This window comes from Melospiza georgiana, chromosome 11, assembly GCF_028018845.1.
Source record: "Melospiza georgiana isolate bMelGeo1 chromosome 11, bMelGeo1.pri, whole genome shotgun sequence".
Classification (NCBI taxonomy): Eukaryota; Metazoa; Chordata; class Aves; order Passeriformes; family Passerellidae; genus Melospiza; species Melospiza georgiana.
Genome location: NC_080440.1, coordinates 23,422,157 through 23,438,737, shown reverse-complemented (window position 1 = coordinate 23,438,737; position 16,581 = coordinate 23,422,157). Strand labels below are relative to the sequence as shown.

General features: G+C 45.0%; 1 protein-coding gene across 1 annotated transcript in view; it reads left to right on the top strand.

Annotated features, from left to right (window-relative positions):
* Window positions 1-16,581, top strand: part of WNK2 (WNK lysine deficient protein kinase 2) — an 84,491-nt gene that overhangs the window by 22,399 nt on the left and 45,511 nt on the right. Inside the window, exons 2-4 of the mRNA XM_058032073.1 lie at window positions 9,726-9,898; window positions 10,880-11,100; window positions 14,153-14,310. Coding sequence (XP_057888056.1) covers window positions 9,726-9,898; window positions 10,880-11,100; window positions 14,153-14,310 — 552 coding nt within the window. The remainder of the gene's footprint in view (window positions 1-9,725; window positions 9,899-10,879; window positions 11,101-14,152; window positions 14,311-16,581) is intronic.

The following is a 16,581-nucleotide window of genomic DNA, read 5'->3' as shown; positions in this document are numbered from 1 at the left end:
GGGGGGCTGTAACAGAAGAGTTTCATAGACTTCAAGTTACAAAGTACTTCTGTGGTTGTCTGATGAAGCCTCCTGTGTGTGCCTTGGTTTGTAAGAGTTTCTTCAGTGAATTTGGCCATCCCTGACGCTCTCAGAGAAGCTGTTCAGCCTGAACTCCCCAGCACGGAGAGCAGAGCCCAGCGCTTTACTGCTTCTCACAGCCCATCCTTGAATGCCAGGGTCTGTGCTGAGGGGCACGGGGCTCTCTGCGCTGGGAGCTGCTCAAGAAGCTCAGTCCCTCTTGGTGGCCTGTCACTTTCATGCTGCAGAATTCTCCTAATTCTTTCTAAATTTCGCATTTGTTACTAGCGATGAGCTTTTTTTTCCACGGTTCTTTGTAAAAATTCAAATCACTTTGTTAGAATAAAACCGCAGCCCTGCAAAACCTCATGAAAAATCCTCAAGGATGTGTATTTTTATTGCTTACCCAATTTTTAATTATTTAATGTAAACAGATATTTTCTGTTTCATTAAAATTCTTAATGTGAAGAAAATGCATTGCAGAAATCTGAGTTTGTTATGTCAATGTTATTATATTTATCAACCCAAACATATAATCTCCTTGGAAAATGGCCCAGATCTGTTTCTCACATACTCATGTTGATGTTACCCTTTCATGCCTTGCTGTCCAAGGGATGGGGAGTAGTTCAATTTTGAACTATTAGTGTGTTTTAGTTGACAAGCTCCTGTTATTCTTTTGAGCGGGGCTAGAGAATGTCAAGCTTTGCAGGAGGGAAAATCAAGAAAAAGGAACTATTTTGTTACAAAAGGGATGCTTTCAGCTTAATTCCTAACCATTATGGGAGACTGTGATGAATGTATCCTGTCTGGGAGTGCAGCATTTGCCTTGGAGTGTTTTCTAACAGGTTGTCAAGTGGTGTTAGAAATGCACCACAAGTGACAGCTCCTTACAGCACTTAGAAAGGTTCACAAGGAAGACATTTCCAAACTCCAGACACATAGCTCTGTTAAATATTTAGGAGCTGGGATACCCCAATCTGAAGAGTGGCTTTGTGACAGTGAAAGGTCCCTCTCCTCAATTTCCCAGAGCTTTGCAAGCATTGAATGCTTGTCCAGTCTCTTGAGTTGTTATGGCAGTTGGGCTATTTGCTTTTTCCTTCATCTCCACACTATATTCTTCCCACTCATGTTTTCTTTTGAATTTTACCTCCAGCAGCAGCAGCAGTAAGCAGTTGGTCCTTTCTTGGGTGCTGCATGCTGTGGAGCAGGGCTGGAACAAGAGCAGTGTTCCTGGAGCAGCTTCAGGGCCTTTGAGGCTCATGACTTTTCAGATGCAGGAGTTTATGGAATCTCAGGATGGTTTGGGTTAGAAGGGACCTTAGAGTTCATCCTGTTCCACCCCTGCCACAAGCAGGGACACCTTCCATTAGACCCAGTCACTCCAAGACCTGTCCAGCCTAGTGCTGGACATTACCTGGGGAGTTAGGTATTTGCAATTATATGACCCTCTGCAAGGATGTTTTCTTCAAAACAGAGCAAATTATTCTAAAGGAATATTTTCCGGTATTTCCCCTCAAAGGTCCCTAGCTAAAACTAACAGCAGGTTGGGATGAGAAGAGCTTTCAATACTGCTGGTTAGGTGTTGGAACCCAGGACATCCCTCTGGCTGCCCTGGATGGCCAATGCCCTGCCAGGGGGCTCAGGGACCTTGGCACAGAGCCCAAGACCCCTGTGCCTTTGATCTTGACCCATGGAAAAAATTACCAACCTTAAATGAGGAATTACAAGCCATGAAAGTTGTAAGTAGAATGATAGTTTGTCACAGGGTGAAAAGTAGAATTTGGGGGGTTTTAGAATGGGGACTCAGGGTCCCAAGAGGAAGAATTTGGGCATGCCTTGTTCTTCTTTCTCCTTCTTCCTAGCCTCCACCTTCTGGGTGATGGTGGCACTTTTGGATTGGTTTAGAGTAGGAACACACTGTCTGACATGGGTGATAGGTATTGGAAAATAATTGTAAATAAAGTACAGGTAGTTTTTAGTATAAAAAAGACAACACCGGCCTGAAGGTGGGGAGTGTGCCACTGACTGACCTGCTGAACAGACCTCACTCAGCAGGTCAGGGAAAGAATGTTATTATAGATAACAGAAAATAAACAACCTTGAAAAGCAGAAGAATCCTGACTCCTCCTTCAGTTGCTGGGCTGGGAAAAGAGACTCTGTGACACATCTTGGGGTCATCCTGACCACAGAGACCCCTGAGATTTAGGGTGCTGCTCTTCCATAGATCTCCTGGGTGCACTGAGGAACTCCTTATCCTTTTTCTGTGTGCGTTAGAAATGCAAAATGTGGGCACAGAAGCATTAAATGACTTGGTGTAGGAGGCTTTGTAGGCCGCAGTGTGAGGGAAGAGCTGAGAAAGTTTCTCTCCAGGATTCATTGAGCTACTGTTGGAGTTTAAATTAAGATCTGTGCAAAGACTCATCACTTTTCTGCTTTCCAGCTATTTTGCATTCCTATCCCTCAGTATAATTAATTTCAGCATGTCAGTGTAAAGGCACATATGAACTTGGTCAGTCTTGCATGTTTTGTGGAAACAGGGACATGAAAATTTCTGAGATGCTGAAAGCTGTGTGGGCAAGTTTTCCATGCGTGCCTGGCACCAGGACAGCTCTTCACTGGGAACAAGATAAAATGTGTCCAGCTCAAAAAGGCTAAGTCATTGGCGTGATAAAGAATGTGGATGGTACAAGATGTTCTGCATGGAGAGCTCGAGAGAGCTGCTGCAGCTCTGGCCACTGAGACTGATGCTGGTGACAATGATGGTGATGATGACAGACCTCATTGTGCTCTGCAACTTCCTCCTGAGGGACAGGAGAAGGGGCAGGCGCTGATCTCTTCCTTTTGGTGACCGATGAAAGGACCAGAGTGATCGCCATGAAGCTGTGCCAGGGCAGGGTTAGGTTGAGTTTTAGGGCAAGGCTCTTCTTTCCCCAAGGTGCTGGCAGTGCCCATGCTGCCCAGGGAATGGGCACGGCCCCGAGGCTGCCAGAGCTGCAGGAGCCTTTGGGCAGCACTGCCAGGGATGCCCAGGGTGGGATTGTTGGGGGGTCTGGGCAGGGCTGGCATTGGATTCAGTGATCCTCATGGATTCTTCCTCACTCAAGGGGTTCTGTGGTTCAGTGGCCAAGGGGATCTCCTCATGCTCAGTGCTCTCCTGGAGCTCAGCACAGCATCAAGTGAGAAATGGCTTTTTGTGCTGCTTTTATGTGACACAAGGTGATTTTGTTAGAAGAGTAGTCATATTAGAGGTATATTCATAGCTGTGTAGGTAAGATGATTTGAGGAACTCTGAAAAATCTCACCTACAGTTTACTCCATCTGTCTGTTTGGTGGGGAATCTTAGGGTGTTTTGTGGGTTTGTGATAATTTTTTTACTAATTTGAACTTGAGGTAATTTCCTAAAATAAATGTACTTAGTGTGTAATTGAAGACTGCCAACCCTTCAGGGACGTCATCACAGTGCTTGAAGGGCTGTTCCATGGGCATCTTCTAGGATTGGTAAGGCTGCCTGACCTGGGGTTCACTGACAAATGCAACACAGTCCAAGGGCTTTATTTGGGAGTCAGAAAATATATATTCTACTCTCCATCCTGCCACAGAGGGTAGGGGGCAACAGGAGTGTGAGAAAGCAGCGTTTGTCTTGGACAGTCTCACTGGGGAGCTGAACTAAGCCATCATCACAGACCAACTGAGCATCCTATTGCCTGTTTAGGGTTCCTGGTGGACCGTGATTAATTCACTGGTACGAATATTTCACTTTAAGAGTGTTCTACAGATTGAAGTGTGCAATTGCTAGGTTATAACTAGACGGGAAACGGTAGCAATAATGGGATGAAAATGCTGTTTTCTTGTTAGAAAGGCAGGATTGAATGCTGCCCCAAGATTAAACTTGCCAGAGCAAAGCTAAATCAAATTTTGCTTATTCTGCTAATTCTTCACACTGTGTTTATTTTGGTTGGTGAGGCTCATTGGCCGAGGGAGCGTTGCATGCTGTTTGGGTAAATGACAACATTTGGTAAATAACAACAGTTTTGGTGCCTCCTCTGAGACTGCAGAGGGTGGTGGGGCTTCTCTGGCAGGCTCTCAGGTGGGCAAGAGGTGGCATTTCTCTTCTTTAGGAAAGATACCGTGTCTGTGTCGCAAACACACAGCAAAGAGAATAATAGAATCCTTGAATGGTTTGAGTTGGAAGTGACCTCAGAGATCATCTTCCAACCCCCATGGCCTTCCACTAGACCAGAAAATATAAGGGGATTTCATATCTATACAATAAGTTAATTTGCAAACTGCCTTAGAGTAAGGAGGTGAGATGAATGAAGCACGAAGGGGATGGCTTATGCCAGCACATGAGCACTCTGCACCGGGCTGCTGCTGAGAGGTTTTAATGGTCACAGCACACCAGGGGCACAGCCCTTCAAGGGCAGTGAGTTCTCTCTGCTCCTGTCCCCCGTTTCCACCTCTTTGAAGGTGATATTTTAGGCACAGCACTGAAATGTCTCTCCACTCCTGCTGGGGGCCAGCCCAGGACTGAGCCTCCAGGGGACAGCTGGAGCATCCCTCCTGTGCTGACAATCCAGCTCTGGCGCGAGGGTAATTCACCTGCCCCGTTACTGTGTTTGTGGGTTACAAGAAGCAGGCTGAAGCAGAACGCTTTTTTAAAAAAAACAACCAATTGTTGCTTAAACTTCAGTAAATGCTGGGGTCAGATGGGATTTCAGAAAATATGAAACACCAGGTTCTCATGACATGCCTGAAGTGGTTTTTTCGTGGTTAGGGCTTTTTCTTTCAAGGGGAATCTGGTATCGTGGAGCTTTCTTCACACATTGATTTCAGAGTTTCCTTTGAGAAAGGTGTTTTGTGAGGCAAGTCAGAACTGTTTTGGTATGTCATCTGCATTCACAGGCTTATGTGGAACCTGTGAAGCACTGGTAATTAAGGAAGTTGAGGAGGTGCCACCTGAAATTAATTTAATTGCTTGTGACAAGAACTTCTTTTGTTTAGGCATAGGTTGTCATGGTGTGGTTATGTTGGGAGGTTTTCACCTGTAAAACACACTCTGCCTGTGGTTTACAGAGGTTTTCACCTCTAAAACGCATGGCCTGTCCATGGTGTTGTGTTTCTTGGGTGTGTTTGTAGCTCTTTGGGGATTGGAGATTTGGGGTATTGATCCCCCTTCCTCCTACCCTCGCAGGATGAACTGCTGAAGTTCTGAGGTTCAACAGAAGATGTGAATCCCACTGTTCCTCTGCTGTAAGGCTTTGAGGTATGCCTTAATCAATTTAGAAAGCAGCAAGCTATATCCAGCAATAAACCACACTCAGCCTCTTCTACTGTGCCAAATTTAGCCATAAAGGTCTGAATACAATTCCTAATTTTCCATAGATTTCTAGCAATGACTCAGGCAAATAAGTAAATCTTCCTCAGCCTGTTCCATAGCTCCTGTTCACTGAATTGTGAGTATCCATGGGGACAAGGACTGCTTTTATGCCTTTGGAAAATGAGTTCCCCCTGGGAAAACCTCCCTGCGCTTCAGTAGTGCCGCTGACAAATAGCAGGCTGTAACTTGGCCGGGGTTACCGACTGAAAAGAATGTTGCCTGGATTCTGATAGGGAGTGAAGCTGTAAAATCTTTTTTCTTGATTTGCAAGTTGTCTCATGGCATCTACCATTTGTTCACGGAGAGGGGATTTTATCCTTTAGGATTGCTGTCAGTGCTAAGTGCTTATAACTGAGTATGTGGGGTGTGGGAATGAAAGGTCCTGGATGCTATTAAACATTTATTGCATAGGCAGGGTAATACTAAAGATATAAGGCTGGTACGTGAAAGCAGGACTGCTACCGTCCATAAATCCACAGGAAACTGACAGACAGTTCCACAGGAGACAGCTGGCAGTGGGTCCCAGGCTGACTTCACACTCAAGGCCATCTCTGGTTAGAGGAGTAGTTGCGGTGCATGTGCAAAAGTGTGGACTTGGAATGCAGATGTGAAAACGGAATGATCTGAACAGATGTTCATTCTGCTGATGTAGGTATTTGATTTCTGTCCCTGGCTCAGAAGTGCCTCTGTTTTTTTTTTCCTTCATCAGCAGCGTGGGTCAGGCTTCTGCATGATGGAGGTGAGCCCTGCCCTCGTTTCTCACCTAGTGCTCCTACTTGCCTTACAGTCAGGCCTTCATCTGTTCAAAATGAGAGAAAATTAAATAACCATCAGTAAATGCAGCTATGTCAGTTTAAGAATTTAAAAACAAAACACAAAACTTTTAAAAAACCAGTATTTATAGGCTAGCTGCACACAGACGTCCGTAGGCCAGGAAATAGGGAAGATACCCAAGTGTTTAAAGTAGTTTAAAATTTTTTAACATTAGTGAAAATTCAAGACTTTAAAAGTAGAAAATTAAAAAATTTCTGTGAAACTGCAAAGCAGCACAACTTTCTAGTTTGCAACAGCTGTGCTCCAGACCCTACTCCTACACAGGTTCTACGTATTGAATGTGAAAAATTTGTGTAGTCTTCTTTGCAAGGGCCCCTTTCTTCATGGTGAGGGGGGTGGAGTTCATTCCCAAATCGATTTCCTCCTCGCAAGGAATTAGGCAAGAAACTTGACCTTGTTTGTTAATCTTGGAAATCTTCTGAAGGCTCAGGTGAAAGCCAGTCTCCTGCTTGTATAATTTTCAGATCCTTAGTCAGAGCCCATATGTTACAACCTGGAGGAAATGATGCTTGGGGATGACTAACTAAACATGTTCCTGCTGTTAATTTGGGTGTCATTCCAGAAATTTAATTAGTAAGTTTTCCCTTTCCTTTTGTTAACACATTTACTTACTGATTCCTGTCTTTGCTGTTGTTCCCCATAAGGAACTTAATGAAGGGATAAAATTTATATTAACAGAGAGAAGCATTTTCTTCCCAGCTGTGATGAGTAGGGAGACGCAGAGAACATACATGTGTTGTATTAGCAGAAATTTAGTTATAGATAGATTATTCACTTCTTTGTATCTTCCTGCTGCAAATATCATGTTAATCCAGTTTAAATGAGTGTGGGATTTTAGGGCCCCTTCCAACCCAAACTATTCCATGAGTCTATCACCACCTTTCTTTGTCATAACCTTTGTCATGACCTTTCTAAACAATCCTGTTTTAATGTAATTACATTAAAATGTAATGCCTGGAGGTTGTTTGAGGTTTACATCCCTAGTTTCAGGATGAGGACATTTTGCCTTATGTGGATTATATGATGGGGAATGAGTGTCTCTGACCCCAGTGAAGGTTTCTCGGGTTTGGATTAAACCCTGAGTGAGTCATGCAGTTAAACAGGTGTTTCTGCTGCTTCAGAGTAGAAAACACTTCGACCTTTAAGCCCTTTCACAATCAGCTTATGTTTTTGCCAGTGACTCATGTCAGGTTGAGCCTGGAGGAATTTCGAGGAGGCTTTGAGCCCTGATGGCACCAGAGACCCCTCCTGTGGTGGAGGCTGCAGCCGCAGGAGTGACTGCTCTGCCCTGGCCCTCACCTTGCCTCTCCATCTGGAAAACAATGCTCAATTCTTCAGCAGTGCTCAGTGCTTTTTCTTCAATCTGGTTTAAAAAATCCAGATTTTTTTCTACTGTAATTACAAATAAAACACACATTTGCCTTCCAGAATCACTTCGTTGCAGTTGCCAAAAATGATCCTACTTGTCATATGTAGAATATACAGAATATGGTTGTGTGCTGAAGGATAGTTTTAAAAGTTACCAATGAAGTAGCAGTGGAAAAGTTCTCACAGTGCTCAGAAACCTGGAAATGAGAGTCAAGGACTATGGTATTACTTTTTTTTTTTTTTTTTAATTGGAAAGTATTTGCAAATCTGCTGGATCTGTGAGGCCACCTTTCCTTTTCTCTGCCAGCTCCCACTCTGCTCTTCCTGCCTTGAATGGGGACTTGCTCCTTCTCCTTCCTAACAGCAGTGTGTCTGATTTATTCTACAGGTTTTAAGTTAGAAGGAAACTCATCAGTAGGGAAGAAGTGGTGGATTTGAGAGCGGTTCTGTGGCTCTTCTTGCCTGACTTGTTAGACAGCTTGGTTTTTTTGTTGTTTTTTTTTTAGCTTTATTTTTTTGCTGTAGAAGAAAGGTGGCTGGTGCAGAGCAGTGGAGTGCTCCTGGCTCGGCTGTGGGTGTTCTGTGTGCTGATGTCCCTGAGGGGCATGGGGGGCTCTGCCTGCCCTGGGCACCCTGCACTGCCCAGCCCCTGGGCTGCTGCTGCTGCTGCTGGGGCAGGGTTTGCTCTGGTGCTGCTCCACAGATCTCAGAGTGAACAGAGAGCACCCTGAACAGCCCCAGTGCCAATGGAAACGCTCCCCCTGTGCACACACAGCGCTGGGGCAGGGCTTTGTCATCCACCAAGAGCCAAATCATGGTTCCAGCCCTGTGTTTCCTGTGGTGAAGTCTCTGTGTGAAGTGTTTGTAGCCATGGGAATGCTCATTCCCATCTCGAACTGTCTGGGATTGTGGGTGAGGACAGGCTGTGGAAATGGCAGTGGCTGATTCTTTTGCATCTTGGCTACAAGTCAGCTGTGTTCCGATTTAATTCATTCTGTGTGCATAGGAGTGCAGCTAGTATAGATGTGCCTAACTGACTTGAGAAAAGAAAGAAGTCTGAGGTCAAAATACAAACTAATTAATCTTGGTAATTGATGAGCCTTTGGCTTTCTGACTTAGAGCACCTTCTAAAGATCCCAAAAGCTCAATTTCTAGTGCAGGGGTGGGCAGTGCTTTGGCCAAGGGGGGCATGATGGTGGGCTCTGGGGTGGAACTCCCATGCTGCTCTGTTTCATCATCCCAAGAGGTTGGAGTGAGTGTCCAGGCTGCCTCTTTGAGGTGTCCGTGTGCTGGGGAGGTCCAGGCAGCCCTGGAGCCATGGGAGGGACAGAGAGTCTCTGCATGTGCTGGACAGGGTCATGTCATAGCCTGGAGGGGAAATGCCCTGAAATTCCCCAGGAAAGCCAGAGTAGTAGAACATGACATTTTCACGTTTCCAATCTAAAGAATTTCCGTGCTATGCAGCCTATGCGAGAAGCTGAAGGACAGTTGCAAACACTTCCTTTACCAAAAAGAAGGGGAAAGTCTCCAAAATGAAGCAGAGCAGCAAACGCATAGAAAAATTTATGTGTTTGGATTTTTTTGGAAAGTAACATGGTTTTAATGTAGCCTGAGGTGAACAGGATGGGCTGTAGAACGCAGTGTGGTGAGCAGCAAGGACCTCAGCTGGGGCTTTGTACCAGTGCATCCAGGAGCAGATGAGGGCAGTGGGAGCCGTCCTGGCTGTGAGAACACCCAGTCCTGGAAATGGCATCCTGTGGCTATTAATCCCTTGGATGGGGAGCCTCTCGACACCCAAACATGAAGAAATAGCTGAGGGTTGATCCATCGTGCCACGGCTGTGTTCGTGGTGCCTGAAATATTAGTGCTGTCACAGGAATGGCGTAGCACAGGCATCTCTTTGTCTTCTTGATACTGGAATTAGGCCGAGTGCCCTAGTTCATAATGCTGCTGCTCTCTTACATAAAAGATTTTATGATTGCTCTTGACACGAGCATAAAACAAATCCAAAATTCTGAACACCCTGGCAATGCAGGGCCTTTATTTTTGTCCATCACTAATAATAATGTCTCGTTTTGGCTTATAGGACAGAAAACTCACAAAAGTAGAGAGGCAGAGATTTAAAGAGGAAGCAGAAATGTTGAAAGGTCTACAGCACCCAAACATCGTGAGGTTTTATGACTTCTGGGAATCCTGTGCAAAAGGCAAAAGATGCATCGTGCTGGTTACCGAGCTGATGACCTCTGGAACGCTGAAGACGTAAGTACTGCGCTCCTGCAAGGGGCTAAGAATAGCAGCAGACATTTATAGCAAAATCCTACTTTTGTATGCTGAAAAAAACCATCTCCAGATAAAAGCAAAAAATGGAGCTGTTCTCTGGTGTCTGTCATTCGTCCCTGCATTTGAACCGCAGTGGTTTGACGGGCAGAATTTTGGCCTCCATCTCTTTCTGCCTGCTTCCCTGTTTCGGTTATGCAACTCAAAGCTGTTCTCTGGCGTGTTTCATTTTCCGCCTGTGACGTTTGGATTTGTCAGGGTGTGTTTTGTGCTTGCTCTTGGGCTTGTATTTGCATGTTTTGTTAGGGAATTCAAATGGAATAGCACTTGAATGGTAGAATCTCTCAGAAGCTGAAGGTGCTCTAGGTTATCTCCTAAACAGGATGAATTAATAGCTTCTGGTACTGACAGTCTTGTTAAGGCTGATATAAAGCAGTTGGCATGAATTCTGGAACAGATTTTCAGCCCCAATGGGAGCAGTACTCACCCAGTGTGCTGCTCTGCCCGTGCATTAGCAGTCCCTGCATCTTCCCTAAATGTCCCCTCCCAACCAGTGCTTCAGGTAAATAGATAGAAGTGCAGGTGTATGGTACAAAGGTCTAAGTTTGCGGTTAAAATTAAACTTCAGTATTCTTCTGATTCAAAATATATGAACATATTCCAAAGCTCTTCTCTTCATGAAATGAATCACTGAACAATTAGACTTCAAAATATTTGGTTGTATTTGCACCAAAAATGCTCATTATCATCCTCCCTAAAACTGAATGCTCTAATTCCTCCTTTGAAAAGATCTATTTCATTCAATTTTGGGATATTTCTATGCTGCTCTGGTGGCATCTAATAAGGCGCTTTTATCCATAGTGGAGTTTCAGAAAACTTAAGCTGTGCTGTTAAAGCCCCTCAAATCTCTAACAAAATATTTTCTCTTCCTTTTTACCCATTTGTGTGTGTGTTGTGCTCCAGGTATCTGAAGAGGTTTAAAGTGATGAAACCTAAAGTCTTGCGGAGTTGGTGTCGGCAAATCCTGAAGGGTCTTCTTTTCTTACACACAAGAACTCCACCAATAATTCACAGAGACTTGAAATGTGATAATATTTTTATTACTGGACCAACTGGATCTGTGAAAATAGGAGACTTGGGTCTGGCAACACTCAAAAGAGCTTCATTTGCCAAAAGTGTCATAGGTAATGCTCCTGTTCTCCTTGGCTTCCCTCGGTCAGTATCGTGGCTGTCTGTTTAACATCTTCCTTTCCCATTTTGCATTAGTGATTTTAAAGTAGCAAATTGGTAGTGGAAGTTCAAGTGGGTTTGGGACTGTTGCCTCTATACCCCTATAAAAATAGGAATCAGTAAGTAATGGTATCAAAACTTCCTCTTCTCCTTCCTCCTGTATCATCCTTAATGCGTAGGGAGACCAGAACCAATGAAGTCAAAACAGTAGAAATTTCAGATATGTACTTGGCTGCTGTGGATCTGCCTAATTTCATTGATTTTAATGAACTTGTGTTTGTTTATATTTGTTAAGTTTCTCTCATTTTTAACTTCTAGTAACTGGTGGGTTTTTTTCTCTGTTGAGGCTCAGTATTTCTTCAAATAATTTTTTTGCAGGGTAACAGTTGTTCATGGGACATATTGGAATAATATCAACAATAACAATACTGGGAATAATATAAGTAATACCAATATTGGGAATAATTCCAGAAGTACTAATACTGGGAATATCAGTAATATCAATACTGGGAATAGTATCAGTAGTAGCAATACAAGGAGTAGCATTAGTAATACTAACATTGGTAAGAATACTAGTAATACTTACACAGGTTTTTATAAAATCAGTTATGAACAGAACACCATCAAAATACAGTCATGTCTGAAAGGAATTTGATACTGTAAGGGCTGCAGGATGCTGGCAAAGTGTCTGCATTCATTTTGGCAATCAAACTAAGCTTATAATTTTCATGAGCACTGCTGCTCCAAGGAGAGGATAAAGGAGGCTTGGAAACACTGGTGATGAGTAATGCTGCCCCCTCTGCAGAGGGAGTAGCTCTAAAGGCATATCAGTAGCTGCATTTCACGTTGGCTGGAAGGGATGAAATCAGCACACTGCAGTGTCTCTGCGGGAGCCCAGCCAGGGCCAACCTGCTCCTGCCAAGAGCAGCTGAGTGGGTGCTGAGCAGCCTCACGTTTAGCTGGGCTGTTATGTTGAAGGATGCTTGTAGGTATTCCTTTCCACTCCAAGGAATGGGGGAAATGTCATTTTTGTTCTGTTTTGGAATGGTGCCAGGTATTCCATTTGTTTCTTAGACTATTGCAATCACTTTTTCAGATTTGTTTTAAATGCTCTGGAATTCACGAGATTCACTGCTGAGTTGTATTCCTTCTAAAGCACAGCAGCAGCTCCAAAATAATTTCCTGTGGCAGCTGTTAACCTTTTCTGAGCAGCAGCCTCTGCCTTGGTGACAGCTTTGACAAACACCCAGAGAGAGTGACTACACTGAGCCTCCATGACATGGGTCTGGCTGATTTGCTGAGGCTGTAGGCATCAGTGTCTTTGAGGTGGAAGGACGAGGCGGAAGAACATAAAAAAGGGAAGAGATCAGTCTTGAATTTTGCGAAATTAATTTTACAGAAATGCTTGTTCATAAGTTGAGTCTTCTCCAGAAATGTGTGCAAAAGCAGACCCTAATTTTGAGGGTTGTCCTTTATGTTGCCATTTAAAAAGAGTTTTAGACAAGTCAGAAAATCCTAGAATGGTTGGGATTAGAAGGGGTCTTAAAGATCATCTTGTCTGCCATGGCTGGGATACCTTCCACTACCCCAGGTTGCTCCAAGCTCCATCCAGCCTGGCCTGGGACACCTCCAGGTATGACATTTCCTCAGTTTCTTAGGGACTTGGGTGATGGCTTGTAACTGGAGGAGAGGAGATTTACACTGGATATTAGGAAGAAACATTACTGTGAGGGTGGGCAGGCCCTGGCACAGGTGCCCAGAGCAGCTGTGGCTGCCCCTGGGTCCCTGGCAGTGCCCAAGGCCAGGCTGGATGGGGCTGGGAGCCACACGGGACAGTGGGAGGTGTCCCTGCCTCTCAGCGGGTGAGGTGGCTGGGGTGGATGGGATGATCTTTAAGGCACCTTCCAATCCAAACCATCCTGGAATATGCCAGAACTACTTTTTCTGATTCTATGTTGTTTTAATTAGAGCTGTGCTTTTGCTGCTGATTAGTGATGACATTACAAAGCCTTGATGGGATCTGCCAGGGCTGGGGGCAGTTTGGGTGCTGAGGCTGGACAGAAAGAGTTCATCTGGGTCTTTCTCATGGTCCAAAACCTGCCACTCTTTTTTTGGCATCCCAACAGCTTGCTGCTACTGTCCCTTGACACACCATTGCCCTCATCTCTCTTCCTTCATCTTTTCTATGTAGAAAGGAAAGAAATGAATTACAGTATGAGATACAGTTCCTGGAATGAATTACCCAAATGTTAGTAGTTTTCTGTTTTGCTTTGTAAGCCCTCCCTTTTCAGAGTAGTTTGCTGAGCAAATGTTGCCGGTGTTGGGGTTGCTGCTTGTCCCCAAGCTGCATCTCCCAGTGCCTCACCTCATATTTACCAAGGTGCATCAGATTCCTGATACCCTAATTCCTGTTGAGTAGGACCTTGTTCTGTGAGTAGCCTCATTGATTTGTCCCACTAAACCAGTGACAGAATTAGGTTTGATGTTTTGTGCATGACTCTGTAGGTGATTTGTGATACTTCTGGCTTCCAAAGTGCTGTCTGCCTGCTGGTGGTTACCCTGTATCTCTGGAGGAAACAAAAAAAATTGCAAATTTGCACTGATAAAAGCAAGAGTGAAGGTTCTCGTTTCTTCTTCCCTTTTCACCTCCCCGGCCCTTTACTCATCCATCTCTCCAGCCAGACAGAAACCATTCTATCACTTCAGTATGGGCAGGAAATTAACCATAGCTCATTTTCTCGCTCATTTTTGAAATTTTTCGTTCTTTTCTTTCCCCCTCCCCTCCGTCCTGCTTCCCCTCTGCCCTGCTTCCCCACTTTGGATTATTGTCAGCAAGCCATGGGCATGGAAGTGCATACATTGACATTGGATTTGCTCCCTGGGAGCTCTTTTGAAATTATCTCGTATGCAGCTATACACAGTTGTACTGGGCACGCTTCTCACAGGTGGAAAAGCTTTTGGTAAAGCCATTTGGACTCCTGTAAAAAACCAACATTATCTTTGTAGGTACACCAGAATTCATGGCCCCGGAAATGTACGAGGAACACTACGATGAATCTGTGGATGTCTACGCCTTTGGAATGTGCATGCTGGAAATGGCTACCTCAGAATACCCTTACTCAGAATGCCAGAATGCTGCTCAAATCTACCGAAAAGTAACCTGTGTGAGTACGGGTCCTTAACTGGTATTGGATCCTCTCATTGGAAGGTTCAAAAGCATATTTTGGTGAGGTGTCGGTACCGCTGAATGTATACTGCATTCTAGAAGTTGAGGTATCTGAGCTCTGGCTTACACAAACCTGTTTCAGGCTTATGTGTAAGCTTACAATTCTACACTTGGAGTGTGTTTTGATGCAGCTACATTAAATATTTTCAGTTATCTTTGTCACTGACTTTATCTCCATTGGCCGCAAGTACAGCCCAATGCGCTGATGTGTGGTAGTTAATAATTCTTCTTAAAGTGTTGCTTTCAACCCAGAGCCCCTCAGAAATAATTTTAAAGCTCACAAAAGGCCTCAGAAGCTGCTCAGCAGTGCAGTTATCTTCATCCTCTGGCTGTAGCAGCTCCCTTGGCGTTGCAGGGAGGTGAGTGTGTGCAGCCATGGATCTGCTGGATGGTTACCATGCTCTGCACCATGGGGTGGCTGCAAACCATGCTGCAGCTTCTCAGAGACATGGAATGGGTTTGATGGCTCAGGTGAGTTCCTTGCCTTTATCTCTGTTATTCAAGGCTGGGTTGGGCAGGACATGAAGCTCCCTGGTCTAGTGGAAGGTGTCCCTGCCCATTACAGGGAGGTTGGAATGAGATGGTCTTTAAGGTGCCTTCCAACCCAAACCATTGTGTGATTCTGTGATCCTAGAGCTGCATGGTGACTCGATGTTGTTATTCCATGGTTCTTTATCACAGTGTTTATTAGCTTTGGCACAAGGGATGTTGGCTCTGTTTTGGTATGGTCCTTCAGATATGGCCTAAATGGTACCAGTGTGGGCAGCTTAGGGGGCACTTCCTTGGACTCTAGGGGTTCTTGGGGTGGCTACAAGAGGCTCTTCTAATGACAGGCTCTGTAGCCTCATGTCCTGTCTGTGAGACTGGTCAGGTACTCAGTGTACCTGAGCAGTGGGAGCTGCTGTTGCTGGGTAGGTGTGTGTGCACCTGGAGCCACGGAGAACATCGAGCTCTTCATTGCTCCACGTACCCAGAGAAGCTGTGTGCACACCTCGTAGCCATCTGCAGTACTGGTAATTAAGACTTTGCCAGGCTCCTAAGCCTCATTTATCAAAACAATATCCAAGATGGCAAAGAATAATGATTAATCAGAGGATTCCTAATTAGATGTTATATTTCAATTTTTAGACTTTAAGTAGCCGTTGTTTTAAACACTGATGGAAGAAGCCTGAGCCAACTCATTTTCTACAGCAGTAACACTTACACAGCTCAGAATTAGATGGTAAATTATTATAGTTTTGTAAAACTGGCTTTATACTGGCAGCTCCAGAGAGGTGGGAGATTATATATGTCATATAGAAAAAGCAACGGTGGAGAAGCTGTCGAAAGGTCCTTGTTGGGGGTATTTTTGAAGCAGAACTGTCTGGCAGGAAAAGCTGAAGACAAAAGCATCAGGTACCAGCACGGAGGGTGTGCAGTTTTTGTCTGAATTTGGGGTAGTAGCAGTGGGAGCAAAGGCACCGGGATTCCTTAGATGGCAAAATTGGCATTACTGTTTTTCCAAGGAAAGAGTTAACCAGCTCCCTGTGGAGAGGAGAAAGCCCTGTCAAATACCATGAGCTGCACACTGTCAGGCTGGAAGGAGGAGCAGGGGGTGGACCTCGGGGTGAGGGTGCAGGAGGAGCCTGGTCCCGTCCCGGGGGAGATGCCCGGTGCCAGGAGGAGCCCTGTGGTGGGCTCACAGCAGAGCTGCACCTGCAGCGGAGCCCAACGGAGGGAGGGAGCCTGCTCCGAGCAGCGTGAGTGGCCTGAGGGGCTGAGGAGAGCTCTCAGGAGAGAGTTTGGGGTGTGGGGTCGTGAGCAGCACCAGGCACTGGGGTCTGCCCTCAGCTGGGGCAGGGACTGCAGAAACACAAAGTGACTCTAAGATCACTTGGAATAAGGGTTAGGTTTGGGGATGCAGCAGCTTGTGAGAGCCTTGGGCTTATAAACTGAAATATGGTCAAAAACGGAGAGTAGGCTGAAACCAAGAAGTTGAATTAGACTGTTTTCTTCCAGTATTAGATTAGTTTTGGGGCTCTCATTAAGAGCAGAAGGTGGCTCTGACCTTCTTGGATAGAGAGGGTGCAGAGCCCCTGAATGCTGCAGCTTCTCAGTGGGACATTTGCTTCTTTATGAAGCTGGAGCTTTTTTGCCCTAGAAATATAAATACTATTTCTAGTGTTTTAAATTGAGGATCAGTGCGTTGTGAAATGTGTTTGCTGTGTCT